The sequence below is a fragment of the Anopheles stephensi genome, chromosome 2, assembly GCF_013141755.1.
Source record: "Anopheles stephensi strain Indian chromosome 2, UCI_ANSTEP_V1.0, whole genome shotgun sequence".
In the NCBI taxonomy this organism is placed as follows: domain Eukaryota; kingdom Metazoa; phylum Arthropoda; class Insecta; order Diptera; family Culicidae; genus Anopheles; species Anopheles stephensi.
This window is the reverse complement of record NC_050202.1, coordinates 63142417-63165424: the sequence shown is the minus strand read 5'-3', so window position 1 is coordinate 63165424 and position 23008 is coordinate 63142417. Positions and strand designations below refer to the sequence as shown.

The window sequence follows — 23008 nt, the reverse complement described above, 5'->3', positions numbered from 1 at the left end:
ATCTGTTCCCGGGTGTCCTGGCCCGCCGTCCTGTGTGCATTGCTAGCTGCAAAGAATCCCTGACGTACGTGAAGCGACTCTGTAAATATTTGCAATTTTAAGTCGATTTTGTAGTTCATGTTCGTGTAAAGTATCGTCGTTCCCATCGGCAGAGCAGCCTTCAGTAAGTTCCGGCCACGAATAAATTGCTATCGAGCGGAAACGATTAACGCACGGGTCAATGTTTTCTTTCATTCGCAGCGCTGGGGACACTCGAGTTGTTTTGATATGGAGCATGTTTGTTCGATGCTGAAACGGGATTCCGTATTTACGGTACTGCAGCGATTGCTGGTGAGATAGGCCTGTGGCAGCGCAAGCTATATTGGTAGCGTAACGAATTGCAAACAACAGGCACAGGTAAAATAACAATCGTAGAACCAGTAATTCATATAGAGCTGGTTTTGTTGGTTTTGGGAGCGAAGCAGCTCGCGTTTGACATTTCGCTGATTTGGGTAGTTTTGTGAGGTTAGGAGGCAGGTGGTTTACTCGAATGTTGTGCGCGCGTTCCGAACCCCCCAAGAACACGATAAACAACAAAACATCTTTCCCCGAGCGATGTGAAATTGTCGTATGCTAACGCAGCGCGTTTTGTTGCCATTTTTTTTTCCTTCTAGCCATGAACGGAACGGTGGAAGCGAACACGATGGCAAATACTCCGCCAGCGGCCGGGGCATCCGCGCCAGGCAACAACAACATGTTGGCCCAGCAAAAAGCAGCTCGTAATTTTAAGCTGCTCGTCGATCCTTTTCTGCATCGAGGCACGCAGAAGATATATCGTTACGATGGGGTTGTGCCGGGCGATCCGAACCATCCGCCGGTCATTCCACGCGATCCACGGAACCCGCTAGCGCGCATACGATCCCGTGTAGAACCGCTGGATATTCCCGTACCGAGGTTAGTCGATGGCAGAGCGGTCACCGTGCAGCAACAAATTAAGACAATATTTTCCATACTCTCAACAGATTCAAAATAGATCAGCACTACGTCGGAGAGCCGCCGGCAGTAGAGATCACCATAACGAACCTGAACGACAACATCGACAAGCCGTTTCTGTCGGATATGCTGGCCAAATGTGGAACGTTCACGGAGCTGTACATATACTATCATCCCGTGTCGAACAAACATCTCGGCCTGGCCCGCATCGTGTTCGAACAGGTCCGGTCGGCGCTGCTGTGCGTGGAAAAGCTAAACGGTACCTCCGTAATGGGCAAAGTGCTGAACGTTTTCAAAGACCCGTTCGGTGAGCAGTGCAAACGGCTGTTGGAGGAGAAAACGTCCGAAAAGAAACCGTCACTGCCACAGGCGCCTCCTCTACCACCGTTGCCTCCGGCCAGCTCCAACCACCATTCCCTCCCAGTTACGGCCGCGATGAGCAGTGATCCGCTTGGGCTAAAGGTGGCGTTAAGTTCAAGGCCAGCGTATCGTAAAGCACCTCCAGAACCGGACCCGGAACCGTGGGACAAGAAGGCGGTTCCGACACTCGGCGAGGATGGTGAGCTGTGGGATGCGGATGAGTTTTCTGGCAGTGCGGGCAATAGTCAGGATTCGAGTTACTACACTAAGGAGAAAAGTACCAGCCGGAGCCTGTATGGGGGCGAATGGGATGACGAAGGGCGGAGCCGGGATGCAAAGTACTACGACGAGAAGGATCGTAAACATCACCACCATCATCACAAGAGTGATCGAGTGCGGGATCGGGACCGTGAGCGTGAGAAGGATCGTGACCGGTATCGGGAGCGGGACCGAGATCGGGATCGGGATCGCGAACGGGAACGGGATCGCGAACGGGAACGGGATCGTGATCGGGATCGCACGCGCGACAGACATCGGGATCGTGATAGAACGCGCGATCGAGACCGGGATCGTACGCGCGACCGTGAATATCGTGACCGTGAGTGGGATTCGAAAAAGCGGGGCAAAAGCTACCGTGAATCGTCGTGGTATGGTGGTGCTGAAGGTGAAGGTTATCCGCCGAGTGGTGGCAGTCGATACGAGGCCGGATACGATTACTATTCTTCATCGTACCCGGGAAGCTCGGAGTACGGTGCGAGTAGTGCGTACGGTTATCCACCGTCCGAAGGTAGCTACGGAACATCGTCCTCGTCTGCAAAGTGGGCTCCGCCGCAACCACCAGCACCACCTCCACCGCCTCCCCCGGAGGAGAATTGGGAAAGTTCCTCCAAGCCACCCGCTCCACCTGCTACTCCGGCCGGCAAGAGCAGCAGCAGTGCGAACAAAACGATCATGGACGAGGCGGACCTGTGGGACACGGACGCAGTTCCTTCGTCTGCGGGAATAAAGCCAGCACCGCCACCGCTCCCATCTGCATCTTCATCGCCACCACCACCACCCGAACCGTCGAAAGCGTCGAAAGCAATGCCCGGCGCAAACGATGAGGACAGTGGCAGTACGCTCGACCTAGACACGCGGATAGCGCTGCTGTTTAAGGAGAAAACGTTTGGTGGAAGCTTCCTGCAGCTGAGCGACGACGAGGAGGAAGATCGTAAGCCCGAGATTGGTGGTGGTGGTGGTGGTGGAAGCAGCACGGAAGAAGCAGCGCACGTTGACACTAGTCACCTGAAGGAGGAAACCATGGATGATGCGTATGATGTGCCCAACGGTGGTGGCAGTCGTCGCCCTCCGAGTCCTCCGCCACCGCTGGAACCAGCAAAACCACCTCCACCATCGCTTCCACCGGATGAGGAAACGCTCGAGCGCAAACCCCCGAAACGGGAACCAAAAATCGAATGCCTAAAAGAGGAGGGAGCGAGCGATATCTCTTCCAGCGACGACGAGATCCTGGCGAAGGAGGACGAAAAGCCGGTCGTATCGCCACTGGATGAAAGCAAGCCACCGCTCGGGGCGGACGATACGAAGCCTGCCGTACTGCTGCCTCCACTTCCGAGCGAACCAGCCCCGGCGGTACCACCTCCACCGGAACCATCCGAGGGCGGCAACTTTTCCTTCCTGTACCCAACTAATAGTTACTACAACTACGCGGCCCAGCCGGCCTCTACCACCTCCGTCTACTACCACGGGTATCCGACGGGTTTCCCCGGTGCGCCGCTGTTCAACTCGTACGGTATGCCAGCCTCCACTGGAATGTACTATTCGTCCGGCAAACAGCCCGGCCCGCACGGACAGGACGATGGGCAGGGTGCTTTTCTGGAGTCCGGTGGTGGTCCAACGAGCATTAAGGATCGTGCCCGAGCTGGCAAACGGAACCGGTACGAGATTGTGATCGATTCCGTCGTGGAGCGCGTAGTGGCTGAGCTAAAGCAAATTCTGAAGAAAGATTTCAACAAAAAAATGATCGAAAACACCGCTTTCAAAAAGTACGAAGCGTGGTGGGATGAGGAGGAACGCAAGCACAAGGGCAAGGGTGTTGAACCGTCCAGCTTACTGTCCGCCGGGTCCGGCGCGCTCGGTGGATCGGTCGTCGGTACCGCGCTGAAGGTAGAGAAACCGCCCGACATTAACCATCTGCTGAGCCAAACGTACGACAATCTGGACAGCAATGGACCGGGCAGTTTCGTGGGGCTCGGACTGCGCGCCACCATCCCGAAGATGCCCAGCTTCCGGCGTATACGCAAACAGCCGAGCCCGGTACCGCAGGATGAAGATTCGCGCAAGAGCGATCAGGACGATATGGTGCGGGGGTCCGATTCGGAGAAGGAATCTTCCAGCGGTGGCGGTAGCAGAACAACGGCGGGACCATCGTCCACCTCTGCTACAGGCGGTGGTGCATCTTCGTCCTCCGGGAAGGCGGCGGGTGAATCGTCTCCCTCGATCGAAAGCGATAACAACCATCGAACGCGGACAACGGCAACAGCGGACAACACTAGCGGCAGCAGCGGAATTGCGGGACCGTCCCGCACAAACGCGGAGAAGCGAATGCCGAGTGTGTCCTCGTTTACGTCCAGCAGCGAGGAGGACGAGGACTCGAGTGCGAGCGATTCAGACGATAGCCTCGAGTCGGGATCATTGTCGGAGGTGGACAGCAGTGCGGTGGTGACGGTTGCCGGTGGTTTTGGGGCAAAGCGGGCACGCGAGCGGCGCGAACGTGAGAATCGCATCTACTCCGACTCGGACAGTGACACCGTGGATGCACATCCGATCAAACCGCGAACGGGAAGCAGTTTCGGGCAGAGTGGCGCGAGACGGTTGAAGGAGGGTGGAAAGGTGGGCAAGATTTATTCCGATTCCGATTCGGATGATGTGAGCGGGGCGAGTGTTCCAGTGCGAAAACCGTTGCTGCCGGCGGTGGTTGACCGGAGGCGAAGTCACAGTCGAAGCCGCAGCCCGTACAGTGGGCCTGGTTCGGTGAAAGCGGCCAGCCAAAGCGCCAAACCTCCCGTCATCGATTCTTCCCAGCTGCCAAAGCTTTCGTTGCAGGAACTGCACGAAGATCTGTCGCCCAGCTCGGGCGACGAGATGCTGCTGATGGAGGATGACGAGGATGGGAAGCCACCGCGGACACCAGGACGCGAATCACCGAGCAAAGCGAACAGCACTATTACGGCCCCAGGTACGGCGGCCAACAGCGACAGCAATCAGCAGCAACCAAACCACCAATCGTCGTCCTCGTACGGTGGCATGCTGGACCGGATCTATAGCGACTCGGACGAGGAGCGCGAGTATCAGGAAAAGAGACGCCGCAAAGCGGAATGCTTGCTGCAAATCGACAAGGAATGCCAGGAAGAGCTGGAGCGAATGGCGCTGGAGAAGGGCAGAAGGGCGATGGCGGCGGCCGAGGGCGATAAAGCGCTCTCCGGTAGCAAACCGGCTGCACTGTCCCAGGACAGCTACCGGAAAGCCACCCCGCTGTCCTTCGCGAGCGGTAAAATGTCTAGTCTGGAGGAACCGCTCACGCCGAACCTTTCGCAACCACCACCGACACCGGGCGCGGGCTTGATGGGTGAGCTGCGCAAAAACCCTCTGTTCGCCAGCGGCGATAGTAACGGTGGTGTGGTGGCGAACGATCCGGCTGCTGCCCGAGACGAACCTCCGAAGCTGTCGACCGCCGATCAAGCATCGTCCCCACAATCGACGAGCTCGAGAAAAAGGAAGAGCAAGGGTGCACTTTCGGCGGCGGGTAAATCGGTTAAGGGTGCTTCCCGTAAAGGCGCAAACAGGGAGGAGCTTAATGGGTCGGACGGACATGAAGCCGCTCTTCTTCTGCACCCGCCATCGTCGTCGTCGTCGGCGTCTGGTGGAATGGTGGCGGCCGTACCGGGTACGATCGCCGATGTTTCCTCGGTCCGGTCCGACGAGTTCTTTATGGTTGGCGATGAAAGTGTGCGACGTGCGGCCAAAGCTTCGCCGGCCTCATCGGACGGCGGTTCAAGCCAGGCAAGTCAGGTGGCGCTCGATCACTGCTACTCGTTGCCTCCGTCCGCGTCACCATCTTCCTCCTCGCCCCAGCAGCAGTCCGATTCGTCAACGGCCAACACAAAAACCAACATCAAGTACGCACCTTCTTCTTCCTCTTCCACTTCGTCCAAACACGGGCTGGCACACGATCACGGTTACATGCACAGTGGCAACGATCGTGTGCAGCCGATCGCTGGATCTAGCAATAGCCATGGTGGCCCGCTACCGCTGATGGTTTCGGATGTCACCGTTGCTGCGACCGCTGCGGATCCATCAGCTCCCACCGTTGGAGGCACTCCGATTGGGTCGAACGAGGATGCTATGACTGTGATGAAACCGCCGGTTCCGACCAAGCAGCAAAGGAATGATCGTAACCGGCGACCGGACAGACAATCGCTCTCGTTCTCCGAGTACGACACACCGCCGGAAGGTGCCGCCATCCAGCCGGTAGTGGAACGGTTTGTTCCGCTACCGAAGTATCGGCCGCGGGAGCTTGCCAACGAGATGGGGTTGTTGTTCGATTTCCTAACGCGAGGCATCGATACGGAAGACATTCGGTACATTCGGCAAAGCTACGAGCTGCTGCTGATGGACGATGCAAGCAGTTACTGGCTGAACGCCACGCACTGGGTCGATCACTGTTCGACCGATCGTAGCTTTGAACCGGCGCTGCTGCTTCCACCACCGACGAAACGCCGAAAGAAGGAGAAGGCCGGCGGGTGCGGTAGTTCGCTGGCGGATATAAAGCTTCACCGAACGGGAAGTGCCCGTACGGAGGGGTACTACAAGATAGATCCGCGCGAAAAGGCCAAATACAAGTATCACCATCTGAAGGGTACGGCCGCGGCGAACCATCTGAGCAATCTGGAGCTGGCAAAGGCGGTCACCAAGATGCAGGGTATATCGCGCGAGGCACGCTCCAATCAGCGCCGGTTGCTGAACGCGTTCGGGGCCAGCACGGAGTCGGAGTTGCTGAAGTTCAATCAGCTCAAGTTCCGCAAGAAGCAGCTCAAGTTTGCGAAATCGGCCATCCACGATTGGGGCCTGTTTGCGATGGAACCGATCGCGGCGGACGAGATGGTGATCGAGTACGTCGGCCAGATGGTACGCCCGTCGGTGGCGGATTTGCGCGAAACGAAGTACGAAGCGATCGGGATCGGGAGCTCGTACCTGTTCCGGATCGACATGGAAACGATCATCGATGCGACCAAGTGTGGGAATTTGGCGCGATTCATTAACCATAGTTGCAATGTAAGTAGCGCCGCTAAGGTGCGCGGGAACCACTCCAAAACTCTAATCATTGTGTTTTTTGTTATCTATTTTAGCCAAATTGTTACGCGAAGGTGATAACGATCGAGTCGGAAAAGAAGATCGTTATCTACTCGAAGCAACCGATCGGGGTGAATGAGGAAATTACGTACGATTACAAGTTTCCGCTCGAGGATGAAAAGATCCCGTGCTTGTGTGGTGCACCCGGTTGCCGCGGTACTCTCAACTAAACGCTTAGCAGAAGGGGTGTTGTGTGGATGGGGCGCACAGCCGCCCCCACCTTACACACAGAGTATCATGCTACTTGTACATTTTTCCTTTCGTGTATATATAACTTTATACGTTCATTAGACAAAACAATGCTCATCCGAGAGAGTAAGGGAAGTGGCCGAAACTCCGTGTCCAGTTGTCCGTACGTTTTCCGCTCGTTCCAGTTGGAAAATTAAGCTTCTACACACACACACACACGCGTACACGTACAGTGTTTCTAGTTGATAAGATAAAAGAGCAATAGAGCAGGGGCGGGCCGAGAGTAACACTAAGCGCAACTCCCTACACATGTGTTTGGTTAACTTCCTCGCTGTAGCGCTTTTATATTGATCTTTATCTCTATTTTTGTTGTGTATTTCCCTCGATTTCCCTTTTTAATACATTTCACTGTGGGGGGAATCTCAGAAACGCGGCGGAAAGGGACACACGTTAACCTGAGTTTTAGTGTAAAACAAATCCTATTGTGTTTGTGGTAATTAACGCTATGAAGAAACTACCGACTACTGCTAAAAAACACACACACATACACACAGGAGATTTAATCTTGATCATACCCCTAGCCTAGGAAATAAAACGTACGATTAGTAAAATATTATTAAAAATACAACCGGTGAACAAACACACTCAACAGCGAAGACACATGCAGACACGATGCAAAACACGGTTCCGGTTGCTTTGATTGTGTTGTGTGAGAGAAATGGATTGATTTTGGTTCAAATGCAAATTGATTGTTTGCTCGCTCTGCAAGGTTTGTCCGTGGGTCCGTAGATGGAAGCTTTTGGAGTACATCGAACCTTTCCGTAAGTCTCATTGATATTTTATTTGCTTTATTAATACGCTACACATGTGAGGGACCGGGATTAAAAACACGCACACACAAAATACGCAGGTGTAAAAATATCTCGTTTTGCTCAAAACTTTTGGTTTCCTTCCGGCTGTTTGATATCGCTGCTGCTTGGGTGCAGCGCGTCTGTGCATTCATTTGGCGCCGCATTTTGATTGAACCGCACATCACACAAGCATCGCAAAGGACCAGAACCCTTTGCATCTCTCCTCTCCATGGAAAGTATGACCGTCTTAACATACACGGGGGGCAACAGCATACCACTAACGCTCTGCCACTGTTGATAGAAGTAGTAGTAGTAGTAGTAGTAGTGCCGCTGCCCAGGGGCTTTGCTTACGAGGAATACTGCATGTCCAGCTGGGACTGGGCTATATCACTGAGCGCGGCTTGAATTTTCTCCAGCAGCAGCTCGCCTTTGCGCACGATTTCCTCCAACTTTTCTGCCGATTCTTTGTTTTCGGCTTCGAGTCGCTGCAACGATTGCACCTGCAGCTCGATCGAACTTTCCTCGCTCGGCAGAGATTCGATAAGGGTGTCGATGTCCTTGGCGCATCGGGAGATCAGGGTGGAGAATAGCTGCGGGTAGTCTTCCTGCTGTTGTTGCTGCTGCTGCTGCTGCACCTGTTGCTGAGGCGTTTGGGATCCGGTACGCTCAAAACCGGCAAACTTGCTCGGAATCGAGCACTGCTGTAGAATACCGATGCTGTTACAGAAGTGTTCCGCTTGCTGTGAATGGGGCACATGCACCGAATGAGAAACAGCCGTGCCATTTGCGGTTGTAAATCCACACTTACTTGATTCACCGTGTCCTGTAGCTGAGTTAGTCGGTCAGCCATCGCTTCGAAGACTATTGAATAATCCAGCTTTCCGACAATTTTGAAGAAAAGAAAAAGGGGAAAAGAAAAAAAACCAAAGAAGGCAGACAAACTAACGCGAACGGAACGGAACCACAGCCTCGGGTAAGGTTCGATGGAATGGTTGCGGGAGGAAAATGAGGGAAATCCACCGTTCCAAATCCACCACCACCAGCGGGATGACGACGAGCGTTTTCGGGCAGGTAAGTTGCAGTTGTTCCGTTTGGTACGGGAGAATGTGCACGGTAGCCGCAGCAAAACCGTTATCCTGCGGGCACACGTCTTCTATCCGGGATCGGAAATCCGGAATCCGGTCTGCAGGGTTTTGGGTACGGTTTAATATGGCAGCTAGCTGTATCTCAAGCAGCACACCAAACAGGCATAGTTTTGTTGGCCTCGGACTCGACAGTACAAACGAATGGCTGGTTCCCGACAGTCGGTGGCGTCGGCGGCTTCTCCGGGGGTCTGCCGGGAATAAAGGGGGAATGCGTGTGCGATCCGTTAACCGGAATCGTTGATTTTCGTGACTTTTTCCGATAAAAACAACAACGTACACCCGGATTGAGAGCAAGTCGCGTTTGTTTAGCTGGATGTGTGTATGTGTGTGTTTTTTGCTTTCATCGCATGACAGCTAGCAACTGTCAAATTTCTTATTTTTTATTGTTTTGGTTTGGAAAAAAAACTGTTTTTCTAGAAATTTGTTTCCGTTAATGCTTCGTAAAAATAACCGTTTGGTAAATTGAACAACAAAAAACTGTCGAAAAGAGCATAGGAAACGTACGAGCATAAACAATAGGAAACGATTTAAAAATATTCGTTACTAGCATGTATCGACCTTGAGCGCAATCGATACTCGAATTCCGTTTCGAGCAGTCCATCGGGCGAAACTGCTCGATAAGGCAAACGTTCAAAATTTAACCGAAACTGCGCTTCCTTCACTTGTCAAAGACGTTGAAAACAAAATCGGCAAGCAAGCGAACGTACAGCGTTCCCAACAGAGTGGTTGGGTGATAAATATAGCAAGAAAGTGTTCAAAACGGCACACATCCCGGTGATAACGCGATAACGTGAACAAATTTCGTCGTTGAATACGTACGGTTTGGCAAAAGGGAAAGGATAGGAAAAACACAGCACACGCGCAGATGTTTAGCATGGATTCCAAAATACCGAAACCAGCGTTCTTGAAGAAACCTGCCGGGCCGCTTAGTTTGCCCGGTAATGCGCGCCTACCGTTAACCAGAGATTTGCTAAATCTTCCACTGGCAAATGCGAGCATGTTTGCCAAGCGTATGGCCTCACCAGATAAGCCAAGCAACGGGGGTGTGCTGAACCGTGCCAAACTGCGCCGCAGCCGATCGGCTACCGATCTAAACAGACCGGATTTTCATCGCCCCAAGTACACGTCTAACCTGGCACCGATATCGTCCAGATCGGCCGCTATTAACACCACCACGGTATCGATGATGGCGGGCAGCGATCTGATCAAACCGTTGTCCGATACCAATGGTCCAAGAACGCACCTTCGCCGAAGTCGTTCCGCCTGCGACATAGCGATGAAATCGAACGTGTCTTCTGCATCATCGACGAATTCATCAACAGTTAGCGGGATGTCAGCGTTCGCCGGATACAAGCGACAGCCACCGCCCGGAGTCCGTAACGGTGTTCCGGCCAAGGTGTCCAAGACGGTTACACTGCAACCGAAAAACGCTGGGCTCGGGGCTTCGACTACGGTTGCCAAACCACCATCACAGAAGCCAGCAATCTCCCAGACTGCATCAAAGAAGGCTACGATGCCGCCAGTAAAAAGCACTCTCGGTGTTGTTAAATCAGGCAGTGGTGGTGTTGCGTGTGTTAAATCGACCAGCGTGAATGCTCCGAAAGCGAACGGCGTCGGCACGAAAACGGTCGGAAAAACGATGAACAAACGCATTCCACCGTACGACTATAAAGCCCGGTTTGCCAACCTGACCGAAAAACACAAAGCGCTAGTTGAGAAGCATGAGAAGCTACAGGAGGAACATGCCAGCCGGGAAGCGCTGCAGGAGCTGTACGACGATTGCACCCGCGAACTGGGTAACTTGAAAAATCAACACGCACAACTGCAGCAGGAACTGGCGCTGATCCGGTTGGAAAATGACGAGCTAAAGCAAAGCAATCTAACGCTCACCACCGCCCTGCAGCACACGGAAACGGAGCTGAGCAAATATCGGGAAAAATTCACCGTCGTCGATCGGGAAAATGTGGAACTTCGAAAGCAGCTGCAAGAGCTGGCAGAGCGGACAGCGTTCCTGGAGGAAGAAAATATGACGCTGCAGGACGCAAATCAACGCAACACGGAGCTCCTGTTTCACGCAAACATCGAGCGGAAAGATCTGCACAACATGGTAATGGACCTTCGGGGAAATATTCGTGTGTTTTGCCGTGTGCGGCCTCCGTTGCCATCGGAAGCGAACCGAATCGAGTGCGGTTGGAAGTATCTGGACGAGCAGTCGATCGAGCTGATTGCGATGGACGGCACGAACAAGCGGATGGACTTCAGCTTCGATCACGTGTTCCATCCGCGCACGACGCAACAGGACATCTTCGACAACGTGTCGCCGCTGATACAGTCCGCCCTGGACGGGTACAACGTGTGCATCTTTGCGTACGGTCAAACGGGAAGCGGCAAAACGTATACGATGGATGGTGTGGCGGACAGTTTGGGCGTTATTCCCCGCACGGTGGATCTGATCTTCAGTGCCGTCAATGACTACAAGCGCTTTGGCTGGGAGTATGAGGTACGGTAGGGTGCGAGAGAGATACGCCACGAATTGCTCCTTACAAAGCTTCCTTTCTATTCCTCCCAGATTCGAGTCACCTTCCTGGAGATTTATAACGAGGTGCTGTACGATCTGCTCGACACGTCCGGCACGACGAAAGAGCTCGAGATACGGATGGCCAATGCGAAAAACAAGACGGAAGTGTACGTGTCCAACATCATCGAAGAGACGGTCGAATCGACCGGACGGTTACACCAGCTGATGAACATTGCCAAGATGAATCGGGCGACGGCCGCCACCGCCGGCAACGAGCGATCGTCGCGGTCACACGCCGTCACGAAAATAACGTTGATCGGTACGCACCAGGACAAGGGCGAAACGTGCATCGGGTCCGTCAATCTGGTCGATTTGGCCGGTTCCGAAAGTCCCAAGACGAGCGTACGCATGGACGAAACGAAAAACATTAACCGATCGTTGAGCGAGCTGAGCAACGTTATATTGGCGCTGGTCCAGCGGAACGAGCACATCCCGTACCGGAACTCGAAGCTAACGCACCTGCTGATGCCGAGCCTGGGTGGCAATTCGAAAACGCTGATGTTTGTGAACGTGGCACCGTTTCAGGACTGTTTTATGGAGACGGTCAAATCGCTCCGGTTTGCGTCGCAGGTAAACTCGTGCAAGATGCAGAAGGTGAAGAAAAATAAGGTCCTGAACGGTTCGTCCGTCATGTAATGGCAAGTAAATTGTTCGTACAAAACCTTTAATGAAATGAGCCCCGAACCCGGTGGAAATTGTCGTTTCTGTTGCTATAGCCTTTTGGTAGACAGACAAATCTTTGTAAAAATGAAAGGGAAAGCACTTTGGAACGCGGGGCTGGACGAAATAATCTTCTACATTATGGTAAAATCTCCACACGATTAGATGTCCGATGCCAAACGGAGGTTAAATTTTATTCGATTCGATTTTATATCAGTAATTTATGCGCGATTTTGTGACACGAAAACATTGGCCGTCGACGACGACATCATTCAGATTTGAGCAATAATTCTAACCATCGTACAATAAATGCATGTGTTTTTTTAACCGAGCCACTACTCTCCATTCTTCGTGACGCTCGACGAAAGTTGTGCCACAGGTATATCACAAAATAGGGAAATTTCACTAAAAATCTGTAGCACCAGATTAATGGAGAACAACGTGAGTTGGATTGCGAAACTTGCATTTATCGCATACAACACTTGAAGCTGGACAGTGCGACCAAGCGTCCCCGGTCGCTGGTGAGTTAATGTTGGTCTTAGTTGAATCATAATCCACAGCACATTCGTCACTAGCAAAAGCCCCACCACAAGCAGCGCCAGTATAGTACCGTAAAACAACAAACGGACGATTGGATCGGGGCTGTTGTGTGCTCGGATGTTGGACATAATTTGCCCGACATTGATCGACAGAATGGTGGCAAGTATGAGCGTATGGCACGGATCAAACGATCTTCGTGTTCGGTGGCGTTGCTGAACATGCTCCATTATTACGTGCACAATTACACGGAACAATTCCCTGAAGTTTGCGGGATCGGTGGCAAGGCTTGATTCAGGAGCACCGTGCACTGCGCATCCAAATCGTTGAATATCTGCAGCGTTAAGTTGATCGTGAAAATGATCACCATCAACACAAAGCTAGCCCAGTAACGTCGGGGCGAAGGGGCGTATCCTTCACCCTGTAGCATGCGCAGCACGAGCAACGGGTACTGTGGGTAGAACAAGATTCAAATTGAATAGTGACGGCAGTCGAGTGCTAAATGGAAACCGGGCCAACTTACCACACACACAATCGAAATGGACACGAGGAAAATGTTGAGCCAGAACTTGAATCCCAAATCCGTGCCCACCTGCAGCAAGGACTCGAGTTGATGAATGTTGACCGTCAGGATCGTGATCAGTCCAGCAATGTTGTGCACATCGATCGACGGTGTACGTTCTTCGGTCCTGCCACTATCCTCTCCTCGGCCGGTTTCTTCCTCTTCAACTATTCTTCGAGCTGGACCAGTGGCTTGCAGTGGAATCGATTCCGGTTGACCAATCATAGTGCAATTGTAACGTATCACTTTAAGGCCAGATCTTCAGTTCCGGTACACTTGTGCCTACCATGCCGAACGATGTTAGCAGACTGTTGTTGCCGCGCCTGCCTTTGTATCAATCGACGGCTAGACGGCTAGACACAAATTTGTTGCAATTTAATTGCACTTTGTGATCCATGATAAGATACGTCAAAATCTAGCCATGAAACGGAACGGTTAACGGTCTTATCGAAAAAAGTGCATTCGATTTTGGGTGGTTTTGCTGTTATCGGGCGGGCGGAATATGGGTCATCGTTATTGCAAGCAGATAGCGGACAATGCAACGAAAATGGCGGACCTATACTCACGTAGACACCGAATCAAAGGTTCGCTAGCTTTCTGCCGCGGACGTCAAGACGTGGCGTATCTGGATATTAGTCATCATAGGTGACGAAGAGAACGGGGCATACCACAGACGGGACAATGTTTGTTTGTCACAATCGTATTCACGTAGTTAAAACGTGTGGTCTAATGTGGCCCTAACACTTAGGTAGAAGACCAAATTTCTGTCAAATGCAGGTAGATGATGTAACTTATTCAACCCCCACTTGCACCCCGGCCAAGCCTATTAAGATTGTTATTTTCAGGCCTCATGTCTTTCGAACCCCTCGAAGACTTTTTCCTTGAAATCAATCAGGATTCTGCAAGGCTAAAACTAAACGACGAGATTTGTTCTCTTGGAATTCTGGCCAATTTTAGCAATCCTGTAAGAATCTGTCTTCTCTTTAATCTGGCGCTAGGGAGGGCGCTTCCTTGACTATAAGTCAATCCAGATCCTGGCATACCCTGATGACATCATTGGTGTGAGGTTCTTCTATGGCACTAAACCTGGGGTTGGATCACTGCTCAAAACACCAGTCGTAACGGAAGAAACTGGGACTGTATAGAGCATTTGTAGTCTGTCTCACCATTGTGCAGCAAACTAGAATCGCCAGGCTCCGGTCATGTCATCAGAATGATACCGGACGACCCAGCTCCTAAAGTTCGTTAAGGCTGTCGATATACAAAGAGGAGACGTGGTAGGCCTCCAAATTGAGATGGAATGATGGCGTTAATGCGTCTGTCAAGAAGGCCGGAATATTGAAATGATAGACGAAGGCGCTAAAGCATGATCGGTATCAAGCGGCTGCAGTGCCTGATAAGTAGGTTAGTAAGGGGCCTGCTCCAAGGGGACTAGTATAAGAGGTCCGCTCCAGGAGTCCTAGTCCAAGGAGCCTATTCCAAGGGGCGTGCTCCAGGGCCCATAGCCCAAGGCCTCCTATTCAAATGGGCTCCTAGTCCAAGGAGCCTGTTCCAAGGGGTCTGCTCCAAGAGGCCTATCCCGTTGGTCCAAAGTTCAAAACTCCAAATCCTTTCAGCTAAATCCCTTGGAATAAACCTGTTAAGGCAGGCCGGACTAGGCCCCTTGGACCAGTCCAATCTAGGCACCTGCTCGCTAACACGTGATAGGTGAGACCTCCCCTGCCCTGCGAGTAAGGCTCTTGTGTGCTGTCAATGTCATGAGAATGTTACCAGACGACTCATTCTTTAACGTTTCCTTTTTGTCGTCCACACGGACAGGGGAGCTGAATAGGTAAGAGGCTCTGTCAGACTTTTCGGATGTGTTAGCAATTTTAATCATACAAGAAACAAAGCGCCCCAACGTCACGTGTTTAAAATAGAAAAAAAACGAATGATTTTTATTTGGATCAATCTTAACACATGTCAGGCTTTGTAGAATCTAATATCTGTATATATCATTTTCTGATGCATGATCGATTGTATATCTCTTTTTGTTTGTTTTCTTTTTTTAGTACTTAGCTAGGAATAAGGGAAGTTGGTTCTGCTTTCTTTTTTCCCCCCCCCGTTGTAGGTTCTACGCGCGAGAGCGATTTTAAATTGTAAATTTATCATCAGTTTTCCTTTTCTCTTGTTTCTGCTCCTCCTTCTCCGTCTCCTCGTCCTCCTCCTCCTCCTCCTCCTGGCTAATTGGCATTAAAGCGGGCGGGCTGTGGGATGGGAAATTATCGTCCCACATTAAACAAAAAATAGGAAGAAGTGTCCATGGTTTGCCAATGGATATATTCAAAAAAAAAAATGGCGTGAGTACGCCATGTGACTAGGACTTGTTGATCGCTCGCTTTACTGTCTCCTGGCTCTTGGCCGCTCACCCCTTTTCATAAGTCTGCGCACCAACTTGCCAATTGCTTGTTTGATAAAAACGGACACTAAAACCGAAACGAAACATTGCTTGTTTTGTTTAGAAAAAAAGGAAATAATTTTGTAAACTGAAATGACCGTCATAAAACCGTAATCCTCGACGTGATTGTCTGGTTACAACGCATAAGAAAACGGGGCATCGCACACAGCTGGCCAAATCTACGTTGCAAGGACATGGAAAACGCTGCTGCTGCTACCACCTGTTCAGGGGTTATGCTATTGCTATGTACTTCATCATCATCATCATCATCATTAAACTGACGCACCTAGCACGAGGAGCTCCTGCCATCCACTTAACCGCTAGCCTTAAATCTCTGAGTAAAGGTGGAAAAATAGACTTTTCAAAGTGTGCGCCTTGTTGTAGCTTGAGCCGTGCGAACAATACGTTTAGAGTTATTAGGTGCAGTAGTAGTATATAAAAGTGTTTTTTTTCTTCTTGTGCTGTGTTTGGGAGTATGTAAAGGTAGAAATTGTCAAAAGCGTTTAACGAATGTCAACTAGTAGCTTGGTAAAATTGTTTGCGCGTCCGAAGCGCGCGGCCGCCACGCCACGCCATATACATCTACAAGAAACGACGAGAGACAAGGTGGCGATATAAATAGTTTAACTGTAACTTGTCTTGTACGGTGTGCGCTCAATTTGTGGCGCTAATAGTACTGTAGTTCTGTTTTGGCATGTTTTTTTTTTGTGTTTGTGTCTTTTGCTTTTTGTGCCATTAAATGTGTGTGTGTGAGGAAAAGATTTTTTTATAAAAATTTTATCGAGTGCCCGGTCGTTTGCCGAACTCTTGTAGATATTTTATCATTTTTTTTTCTGTGTGTGTGTGTACAGTGGGTCAAACAGAATCACGGACACCTTGAAATTTAATAATTGCTTTGACTTTGAGAATGATTTTCTTGACCCAGGGCTAGATACTCATAATGGGGTAGTCCGGTGATCGAGCGGCGCTGGTCTTCACACGGCAGAACGGGGGGTTCAAATCCCAACAGGACCGTTCCCTCCATAGTGAGGTCTAACAATCCAACTATGCGGTATCAATAAGTGTAGTAAACCAGAAATGGCATGCATGACTTTTGAGGTCATTAGGCCAAAGAAAGAAGAAGAAGCACTTATGCTTTTTAAGAAGAAGAGTAATTGGCATATCGAAGCAAATGTTTAGAAAAGTTGCTAATGACGTCCTATCCAACGCTGGATGTTAGTAGCTCAAGGAACTTCAAAACTCTATTTTTAATCATCTAAAATCTAATCTTTAATAAGGACAGCGTGGAGAAATCGAGGATTTCTGTTGCGTTTAACTAGGATTATTTTGAATTCATGCTAGAAGAAGCTTGAGCTCTCTCTCTCTCTCTCTCTCTCTCTCTCTCTCTCTCTCTTCTTGGCCTAACGACCCCTAAAGGTCATGCCTGCCATTTCCGGCTTGCTAGACTTAATGATACCACACAGTTGGATAGTCAGCCCTGACTACGGGGGAACGGTCCGGATGAGATTTGTGCCCCGGTCCAGCCGTGTGAAGACCGGCGCCGCTATCGCATCTACTACCGGTGATCATCTTGAATCCATCCTAGGAAAATCTGGGACACATGCCGTGATTATTCTGCATGTTGTAATTGGATAGTAAATACAGTGACGGTCAGTTGAATGAGACTGGATTTTTTTTTAATCTCAAAAATGGAGATTACAATGCTGATTTTAAATAAATTTATAAATTTAAATCTTGTATAAGATTTTGGAAAAAATGATCATATAATCGGATCAGTTTACAAATCTATTCTGAGCACGTTTTTAATCACTCTCAAGTTGATGTTAAAAATTATCAAATTTATAGATAGATTTTTTCGTTTGGACCATATCCTGTTTCTGTTTTTAAACGTTTCCACAGCTCAGCTTTGTTATTGGAAAAGATAGATTTTTTATTGTAATTTTTTTTTCAAAATTAATTATAACAAATTGAACGAAAAATTAAGAGGCAGTTGTTGCTTCTTCCAAATTTGGGTATGTTTATATCTTGAAAATCGAAATGGTCTTACTCTGTTGTCTGTCACTGTACATTTGCCGATTTTTTAAATCAATAACGCAATCATTTTCTGGGCTAGCCCAACGAAAGTCGTAGTTCTTAGATATTATTTTGTTCATTTCGGCCTATTCGGTTCTTTTGCTAAACTATTTCTTTTCCGTTTTCTTGTGTTAATTATTAGTAGAAAGGTGTTGAAAGAGAAGTAAAAAAATAAGCCTGATAGTCTTACAGTAGGGTATTCAAATCCTTTTCAAAATCCACCAAACGTTCCATTAGAAAGTGTCCTGATTTCTGTTTAATACACTGTATGTATGTGGATGTATGTGTGTTAAAGTGTTGTTAATGTTATATTATTACTGCATTGCATGCTTTATCACCAGTCGGATTATTACCGATCCACTCGCTACGCCGTGAGCTTTTCCTTTGTAAAGGTCTTATCGACTTATTCGACTATCGCGTGAAAAGCCTGTCTTTCTTCTTAATTTTTTTCACCACGTTTTTGCATATGCGTGCGTGTGTAGCTCGTGTTAATGATATGCTTCAATAGTATTTAGTGGTAGTAGTAGTAGAAGAGTTGTTTAAACGAGCGATATAAAATTGGCAACTCTACCCCGCCTTCCACCTCCAATCGCTTATTATTTATCCTTAACAGCATTGCATGTTGACGAATGAGAAAAACGGACCAAAAGGATTTTTTTATTACGTTTTAATGGTTTTCTTTTTCTTCTTCCATTGCCGTTGCTAGTACAAACAATTGCTATTGCGGTTTAATGTTTCCTTGCTTGCTTGTTTGTTTTTTTTTTTTCACAAATCAACTACTAGCCCGACCAACAAGCTGGGTTGGGTGAGCCATCGTGGTGGGCAGCGATAAAATTGTACCAAACAAATTACTGCCACGCTTCAGCCGTTTTTTTCCCCTCCCTTGCCAGAAAGGTACACTGACTCTAGTTTTCACTAAAATGCAAAATTGCATTTCGTTTGCACTAAACTGCTCGTTGCCGCCCTGGCGCGGTGTTCGATACATCAACAATGGGTTTCTAAAAAAAAATCTGGTTCCAATTTCCACCGCGGGGTTCTCAAACCCTATGTTTAATCTAAACTTTTGCTGAGTTAGAAAAAAAAAATGAATCGCACAAACGGTTCTCGTTGTATTGTAATCACTTTCCGGGAATGGTTATTGTGGTTCTGTAACCCTAGGTACATACATACCTTGCCTCGAAGAAGAAGCACAGCACGAATCGATCAAAGAGAGAAAGAGAGTATAACAGTGCTACTGCTGCCGAAACGGGCAGTCTACTGAGACAGAAAATGGGAAAAATTCGGAGCAAGTATCGGAGCGATCGAGTATCGGAAAAGAGACGCCACACTCTAGTGATGGTGGCGGCTGCTAAGGTTGACTTTTTGTGCTTTAAAATGGCTTACCCTATTATTCGCTTCAACCCGCTAGTTTGCTAATAGTGTATTGCTCTGGACGCACGACGCCAGTCAGATCTTGCTAACTGAACCGTGTGCTTAGCGACCGATGATCATCACCCCGATTAACGCATCTAATAACCACACATACACGCACAAAAATAAAAACGGAATCTAAAGTATCTAACACTAAAACCCGTTTCTTTGGAGGAAACTCGTCTCGAATTGTTGTAATTAAAATACGCTCTATTCGCTTAACTATCATCCGCTACCGTGTGTAATGCATTGGTCAGATCTATCATGCCAAACTCAAGGTGTAGCTTCCAAGGTGTGATTAAATTCGCTACCGCACACAGATTTTGGTGTCATGGGTGCGTGTGTGCGCTTTTTTTCCGCCCGTTACGATTTTTACTATTTTAATAAAACATCCCACTTTCAACTGCAGACGCGGTCGCACCGTGCCATCTCAGTGATAAGCTGGAACGTCTGTCTTACCGTATTATTAAAGCGTATTTAATTCTGAATGTCAGACACCTGGCTCCCCGTCCTCCGTGGAGCCCGTCTTCAAATGCTTTCAGTGACATATATTATATTAGCAAACAGTAGAGTAGAGTGTTAAAAACAATGCTAAACACATCTCTGCGTTAACCCACGCTAACAATATCATCGGAGGAAAACTGCTATCAACGTACCGGCTCGTCAGGAGCATTTGCTGAAGGAAGCAAGAAGGTAGAATAATTATCGTAACTCTGATGACTTGTGCTGTTTACAGCGAATAGAAACGTTGTGTAGTAGTGTAGTGTATACTATAAAACTGGATCTTAAAAGTAATTAACTATCCCAAACCCCGGTCGCGTCCCTCACTAAAAAGCCTAACCCCCACCCTTTCTGTGTTTTCTCCTTGAGGGGGTTTCGCCTATTGCACGATGTGTTTTATACAGCTCATGTATTACTAGCTCCAATCGTTCGTTTGTTGTTCCCTTCTTTGTGCACGCCTGTGGCGTTCCGATTTTTTTTTTGTGCCAAAACAATCTATTCTTATCTCGATTTTTTTTTGTTCGCTACTTTTGGCCCAATAATAATTGTGTTTTGCTTAGAAAATGGTTTATAACCACCCGTCCAAGTGTTCCACGCCTATCCCCTGCGTTAAGTAGTTGTCAAATTGACAGTGTTTTGATTCACTAGCTGACAACATTTCGATTTGTGTGGCGCTGTGTGTTACCAATGTGTATAGAGACCAGGTGGGCACATAGCCTGTGTTTTTTTATGCCAAATTCAAATAGATCGACGCCTGCTAGATGTGTGTTTATCAACCATCCTTCACACGTCCTGTTAAAATTCAAAAATTTGCTTTTTCACTTGATTAGTTGTCAATTTACAAGCGATGAGACCACCTTGTCTTTATACACTTTGTGTGTTACAATGCCTTCTACTACTTTGAGTGTTTGGCATCACTAATAAATGCGACGCTGTCTCCCTTTCTCTCTCTGTGTGTTTCGCGCTTATCATCGTGCGGATGATGCGGACGCCCTCGTCGGCTGTTGCGGTTGGCGCAGCTGAAAAAAGTATTGCAAGTAAAGCTAAAGCAGTACTTCGAAGTAGGAGGTGCTTAGTAGGGACTAGAAAAAGGGGGGAAGAAATATTAAGTAAGAAACACCGGAAAACCGGAACGATGCGATTTAAACAAAAAAACAAAAAGGTAGGTTGTAAAAGTAAAGAGAAATAGAAAAAGAGAGAGAGAAAAACGGGGAAAAAAGATTGAAAGTAGAAAAGATGGTTGTGGTTAGTTTTGAAGAGGAATGGCAAAAGTCGGTGTAACTAGTGTAACGCATTTGTTTTTTTTTTTTTACTTTTTAGCAAAACTCTATCAACTCGTTCTCTAGTGTTCAAAAGCATGTACAGAAAAGGATGCAAACTGGCCGGCGTGCAACGGCGGGCCGGCCTAGCTACGAAGCGCACTGTGCACTACATTTGTCTACGGCAAACGGCTACTCTGGCGGAGTGGTGATAATTTTTACCGTAGTGGTAGTCGTATCGTTCTCGGTGCTGGACGATGGGTAGGACATGTCCGACCGGAGCGTGAGACTGTCCAGCTCGGAGACGATGCTGCCGGTGGTCGTCGGATCCGGTGGGCTGCCCAGCGGACTCGTCACACCTTCCGTGACTGACGGAAGCAGCGATTCATTGGAAGGTTGGCTGCGAAAAGTAGAAGCGCAAATGGGAGCAGGGGAAAAAACATTCAAAAACACATGTCTTTGCCCACGGACCCACCCGGCCGTTGGTGTACCCGCTGGTACATACCGTTCGGAGGTGTGATAATCCCCGGGCGCCGAGTTGGAACGTCCCGAGCGACAGAAGCGCTCTAGCCGCGATCCACCTGCCTGCGGTGCCCGGCCCGATATGCCTTTGGTGAATGGATTCTGGAACGAGTGCTTCTTCAGCATCGTCTTGATGAGTATGAGCGTGTCCAGCTTCGGTATGCTCTTGACCACACTGTTCATATCCTCGTCGTTGATCTGCACCAGCCGACAGTTTTCTTCCTCGCTCGGTAGCTGCACCGTACCGTGCTTGGTAAGCCAGGCATGTTCCTTGATCTGGGGCAGCGTGATGCGCTGCTGTGGATCCTTGTCCAGCATCCGGCTTATAAGATCACGCAGCTTCTCGCTGATGCTGCTGGTCGCCGGATACTCCAGTGGGTCGTTTTTAATCTTCTCGTACACACCGGGAACCGAGGTCGCAATAAATGGGACGTTGCCGTGCACCAGCGAGAACAGTGTGGCCCCAAGCGCCCAAATGTCGGCCGCTTTACCATTGTAGAAGTGTTGCCCGGGTAGCAGGGTTTCGGGCGCCCGGAAGGCTGGTGTCCCTGCCGTTGACCCATTGTTCATGGCAGCATCCTCACCGAGAAATTCGTTGCAAACACCAAGGTCGGCTACCTTTACGCTGCCCGAATCGGATAGCAGCAAGTTGGCCGGTTTCAGGTCTCCGTGGATGATGCGCTGATAGTGAACTGCAAAAAGCAAATGGCGCCACAAGAAAACCCAATACCGATTGTTTACGACCAGACAAAATAGATGGACACAGAGAGAGAGAGAGAGTCCGGACCGGTCCGATAACCCTCCCCGGGGTGCTCCAATTAAGCGGGATAATCGGATACTCTCGGTGTTGATTGTTTTCCGTGCGTGATTTAGCGTCTCCGTAGCGAAAGAAAAATCCACCAACGCAAACCCCGAATAGTAGGGAATCAATCACCAACGCCCGAGCCCCGGTCATCGGGATATCCCCTGATGACCCTGGCGGTAACCCATCCGCAGGCAGCATAACACATTACTTACGATATTCGACGCCCAGCAGCACGTCGCGGAACACATTCCAGGCACGTTCCTCGCTCAGGGGTGTGTCGGTCGGTATGCTCAACACCTCGCCCTGTTGCACCAACTCGAAGACTAGATAGAGCGAATCCTCCAGCGGATCGTCCAGCACTTCCACCAGCTTCACCACGTTCGGATGGTCCAGCTGTGCAAAGGATTAGGACCAACAACAACGAAAAAGGACAAGATTCAAAATCAACCCACACACACAAACAGCGGAAAAAAAACAAACAAAGTCCTCAGGAAAGGTTCCACCGGTCAGTTGCCGATGTCAAGTTTGCTTCTTACCTTCTTCAGCACGGCAATCTCACGGTACACCCGGTCCAGTGGTGACGTACCACGCTTCGGCCCACGGCGCATCAGGCCCGCCTTCCGGAGCAGCTTTCGCTTGGACAAGATTTTCATCGCGTAGTGTGTGGAGTCTTCTTCCGAGTACGCCAACTTTACCAAACCGTACGAACCCTGTGGAAAAGCAGTTCAAACGGGCACG

At 49.4% G+C, this 23008-nt stretch overlaps 5 protein-coding genes across 9 annotated transcripts in view; 2 read left to right on the top strand and 3 right to left on the bottom strand.

Annotated features, from left to right (window-relative positions):
• Positions 1–12: 12 nt before the first annotated feature.
• LOC118506702 (histone-lysine N-methyltransferase SETD1) lies at positions 13–7610 on the top strand. The gene is made up of 5 exons (XM_036044194.1): positions 13–163; positions 241–396; positions 654–933; positions 1002–6663; positions 6738–7610. The coding sequence occupies exons 3-5, from the start codon at positions 656–658 to the stop codon at positions 6909–6911; spliced, it is 6114 nt and encodes a 2037-aa protein (XP_035900087.1). The 5' UTR covers positions 13–163; positions 241–396; positions 654–655; the 3' UTR covers positions 6912–7610.
• Positions 7611–7746: 136 nt separating this feature from the next.
• LOC118506707 (mediator of RNA polymerase II transcription subunit 21) lies at positions 7747–9265 on the bottom strand. Its single transcript, XM_036044200.1, has 2 exons — positions 8590–9265; positions 7747–8521 (listed from the first exon to the last, which is right to left on the bottom strand). Exons 1-2 carry the CDS (start codon positions 8629–8631, stop codon positions 8129–8131), a joined length of 435 nt encoding a protein of 144 aa, XP_035900093.1. The 5' UTR covers positions 8632–9265; the 3' UTR covers positions 7747–8128.
• A 304-nt stretch (positions 9266–9569) lies between these two features.
• LOC118506704 (protein claret segregational) lies at positions 9570–12495 on the top strand. The gene is made up of 2 exons (XM_036044196.1): positions 9570–11426; positions 11496–12495. Exons 1-2 carry the CDS (start codon positions 9792–9794, stop codon positions 12138–12140), a joined length of 2280 nt encoding a protein of 759 aa, XP_035900089.1. The 5' UTR covers positions 9570–9791; the 3' UTR covers positions 12141–12495.
• Positions 12496–12921: 426 nt separating this feature from the next.
• LOC118506706 lies at positions 12922–14398 on the bottom strand. Its single transcript, XM_036044199.1, has 2 exons — positions 13225–14398; positions 12922–13152 (listed from the first exon to the last, which is right to left on the bottom strand). Exons 1-2 carry the CDS (start codon positions 13486–13488, stop codon positions 12946–12948), a joined length of 471 nt encoding a protein of 156 aa, XP_035900092.1. The 5' UTR covers positions 13489–14398; the 3' UTR covers positions 12922–12945.
• A 774-nt stretch (positions 14399–15172) lies between these two features.
• Positions 15173–23008, bottom strand: part of LOC118506701 (calcium/calmodulin-dependent protein kinase kinase 1) — a 77630-nt gene continuing 69794 nt past the window's right edge. For 4 of the 5 annotated variants that reach the window (XM_036044191.1, XM_036044189.1, XM_036044188.1 and 1 more), the window contains 5 exons: positions 22807–22980; positions 22483–22663; positions 21449–22157; positions 21166–21343; positions 15173–20703 (listed from right to left, as the gene is read on the bottom strand). In XM_036044191.1, the coding sequence (XP_035900084.1) occupies positions 20653–20703; positions 21166–21343; positions 21449–22157; positions 22483–22663; positions 22807–22980 (1293 nt within the window). In that variant the 3' untranslated portion in view covers positions 15173–20652. Of the gene's footprint in view, positions 20767–21165; positions 21344–21448; positions 22158–22482; positions 22664–22806; positions 22981–23008 lie in introns of all 5 variants that reach the window. The other variant, XM_036044190.1, reaches the window with a different exon arrangement.

What these genes read in the sequence shown, in the direction of transcription:
- LOC118506702 (XM_036044194.1), top strand. Translation starts at nt 656, where the DNA reads ATGAACGGAACGGTGGAAGCGAACACGATGGCAAATACTCCGCCAGCG. An exon ending in CTGGATATTCCCGTACCGAG is followed by an intron (nt 934 to 1,001) that starts GTTAGTCGATGG and finishes TACTCTCAACAG; the next exon opens with ATTCAAAATAGATCAGCACT. An exon ending in TCATTAACCATAGTTGCAAT is followed by an intron (nt 6,664 to 6,737) that starts GTAAGTAGCGCC and finishes TATCTATTTTAG; the next exon opens with CCAAATTGTTACGCGAAGGT.
- LOC118506707 (XM_036044200.1), bottom strand. Translation starts at nt 8,631, where the DNA reads ATGGCTGACCGACTAACTCAGCTACAGGACACGGTGAATCAA. An exon ending in TACAGGACACGGTGAATCAA is followed by an intron (nt 8,522 to 8,589) that starts GTAAGTGTGGAT and finishes CCCCATTCACAG; the next exon opens with CAAGCGGAACACTTCTGTAA.
- LOC118506704 (XM_036044196.1), top strand. Translation starts at nt 9,792, where the DNA reads ATGTTTAGCATGGATTCCAAAATACCGAAACCAGCGTTCTTGAAGAAA. An exon ending in GCTTTGGCTGGGAGTATGAG is followed by an intron (nt 11,427 to 11,495) that starts GTACGGTAGGGT and finishes TATTCCTCCCAG; the next exon opens with ATTCGAGTCACCTTCCTGGA.
- LOC118506706 (XM_036044199.1), bottom strand. Translation starts at nt 13,488, where the DNA reads ATGATTGGTCAACCGGAATCGATTCCACTGCAAGCCACTGGTCCAGCT. An exon ending in CCATTTCGATTGTGTGTGTG is followed by an intron (nt 13,153 to 13,224) that starts GTAAGTTGGCCC and finishes TTCTACCCACAG; the next exon opens with TACCCGTTGCTCGTGCTGCG.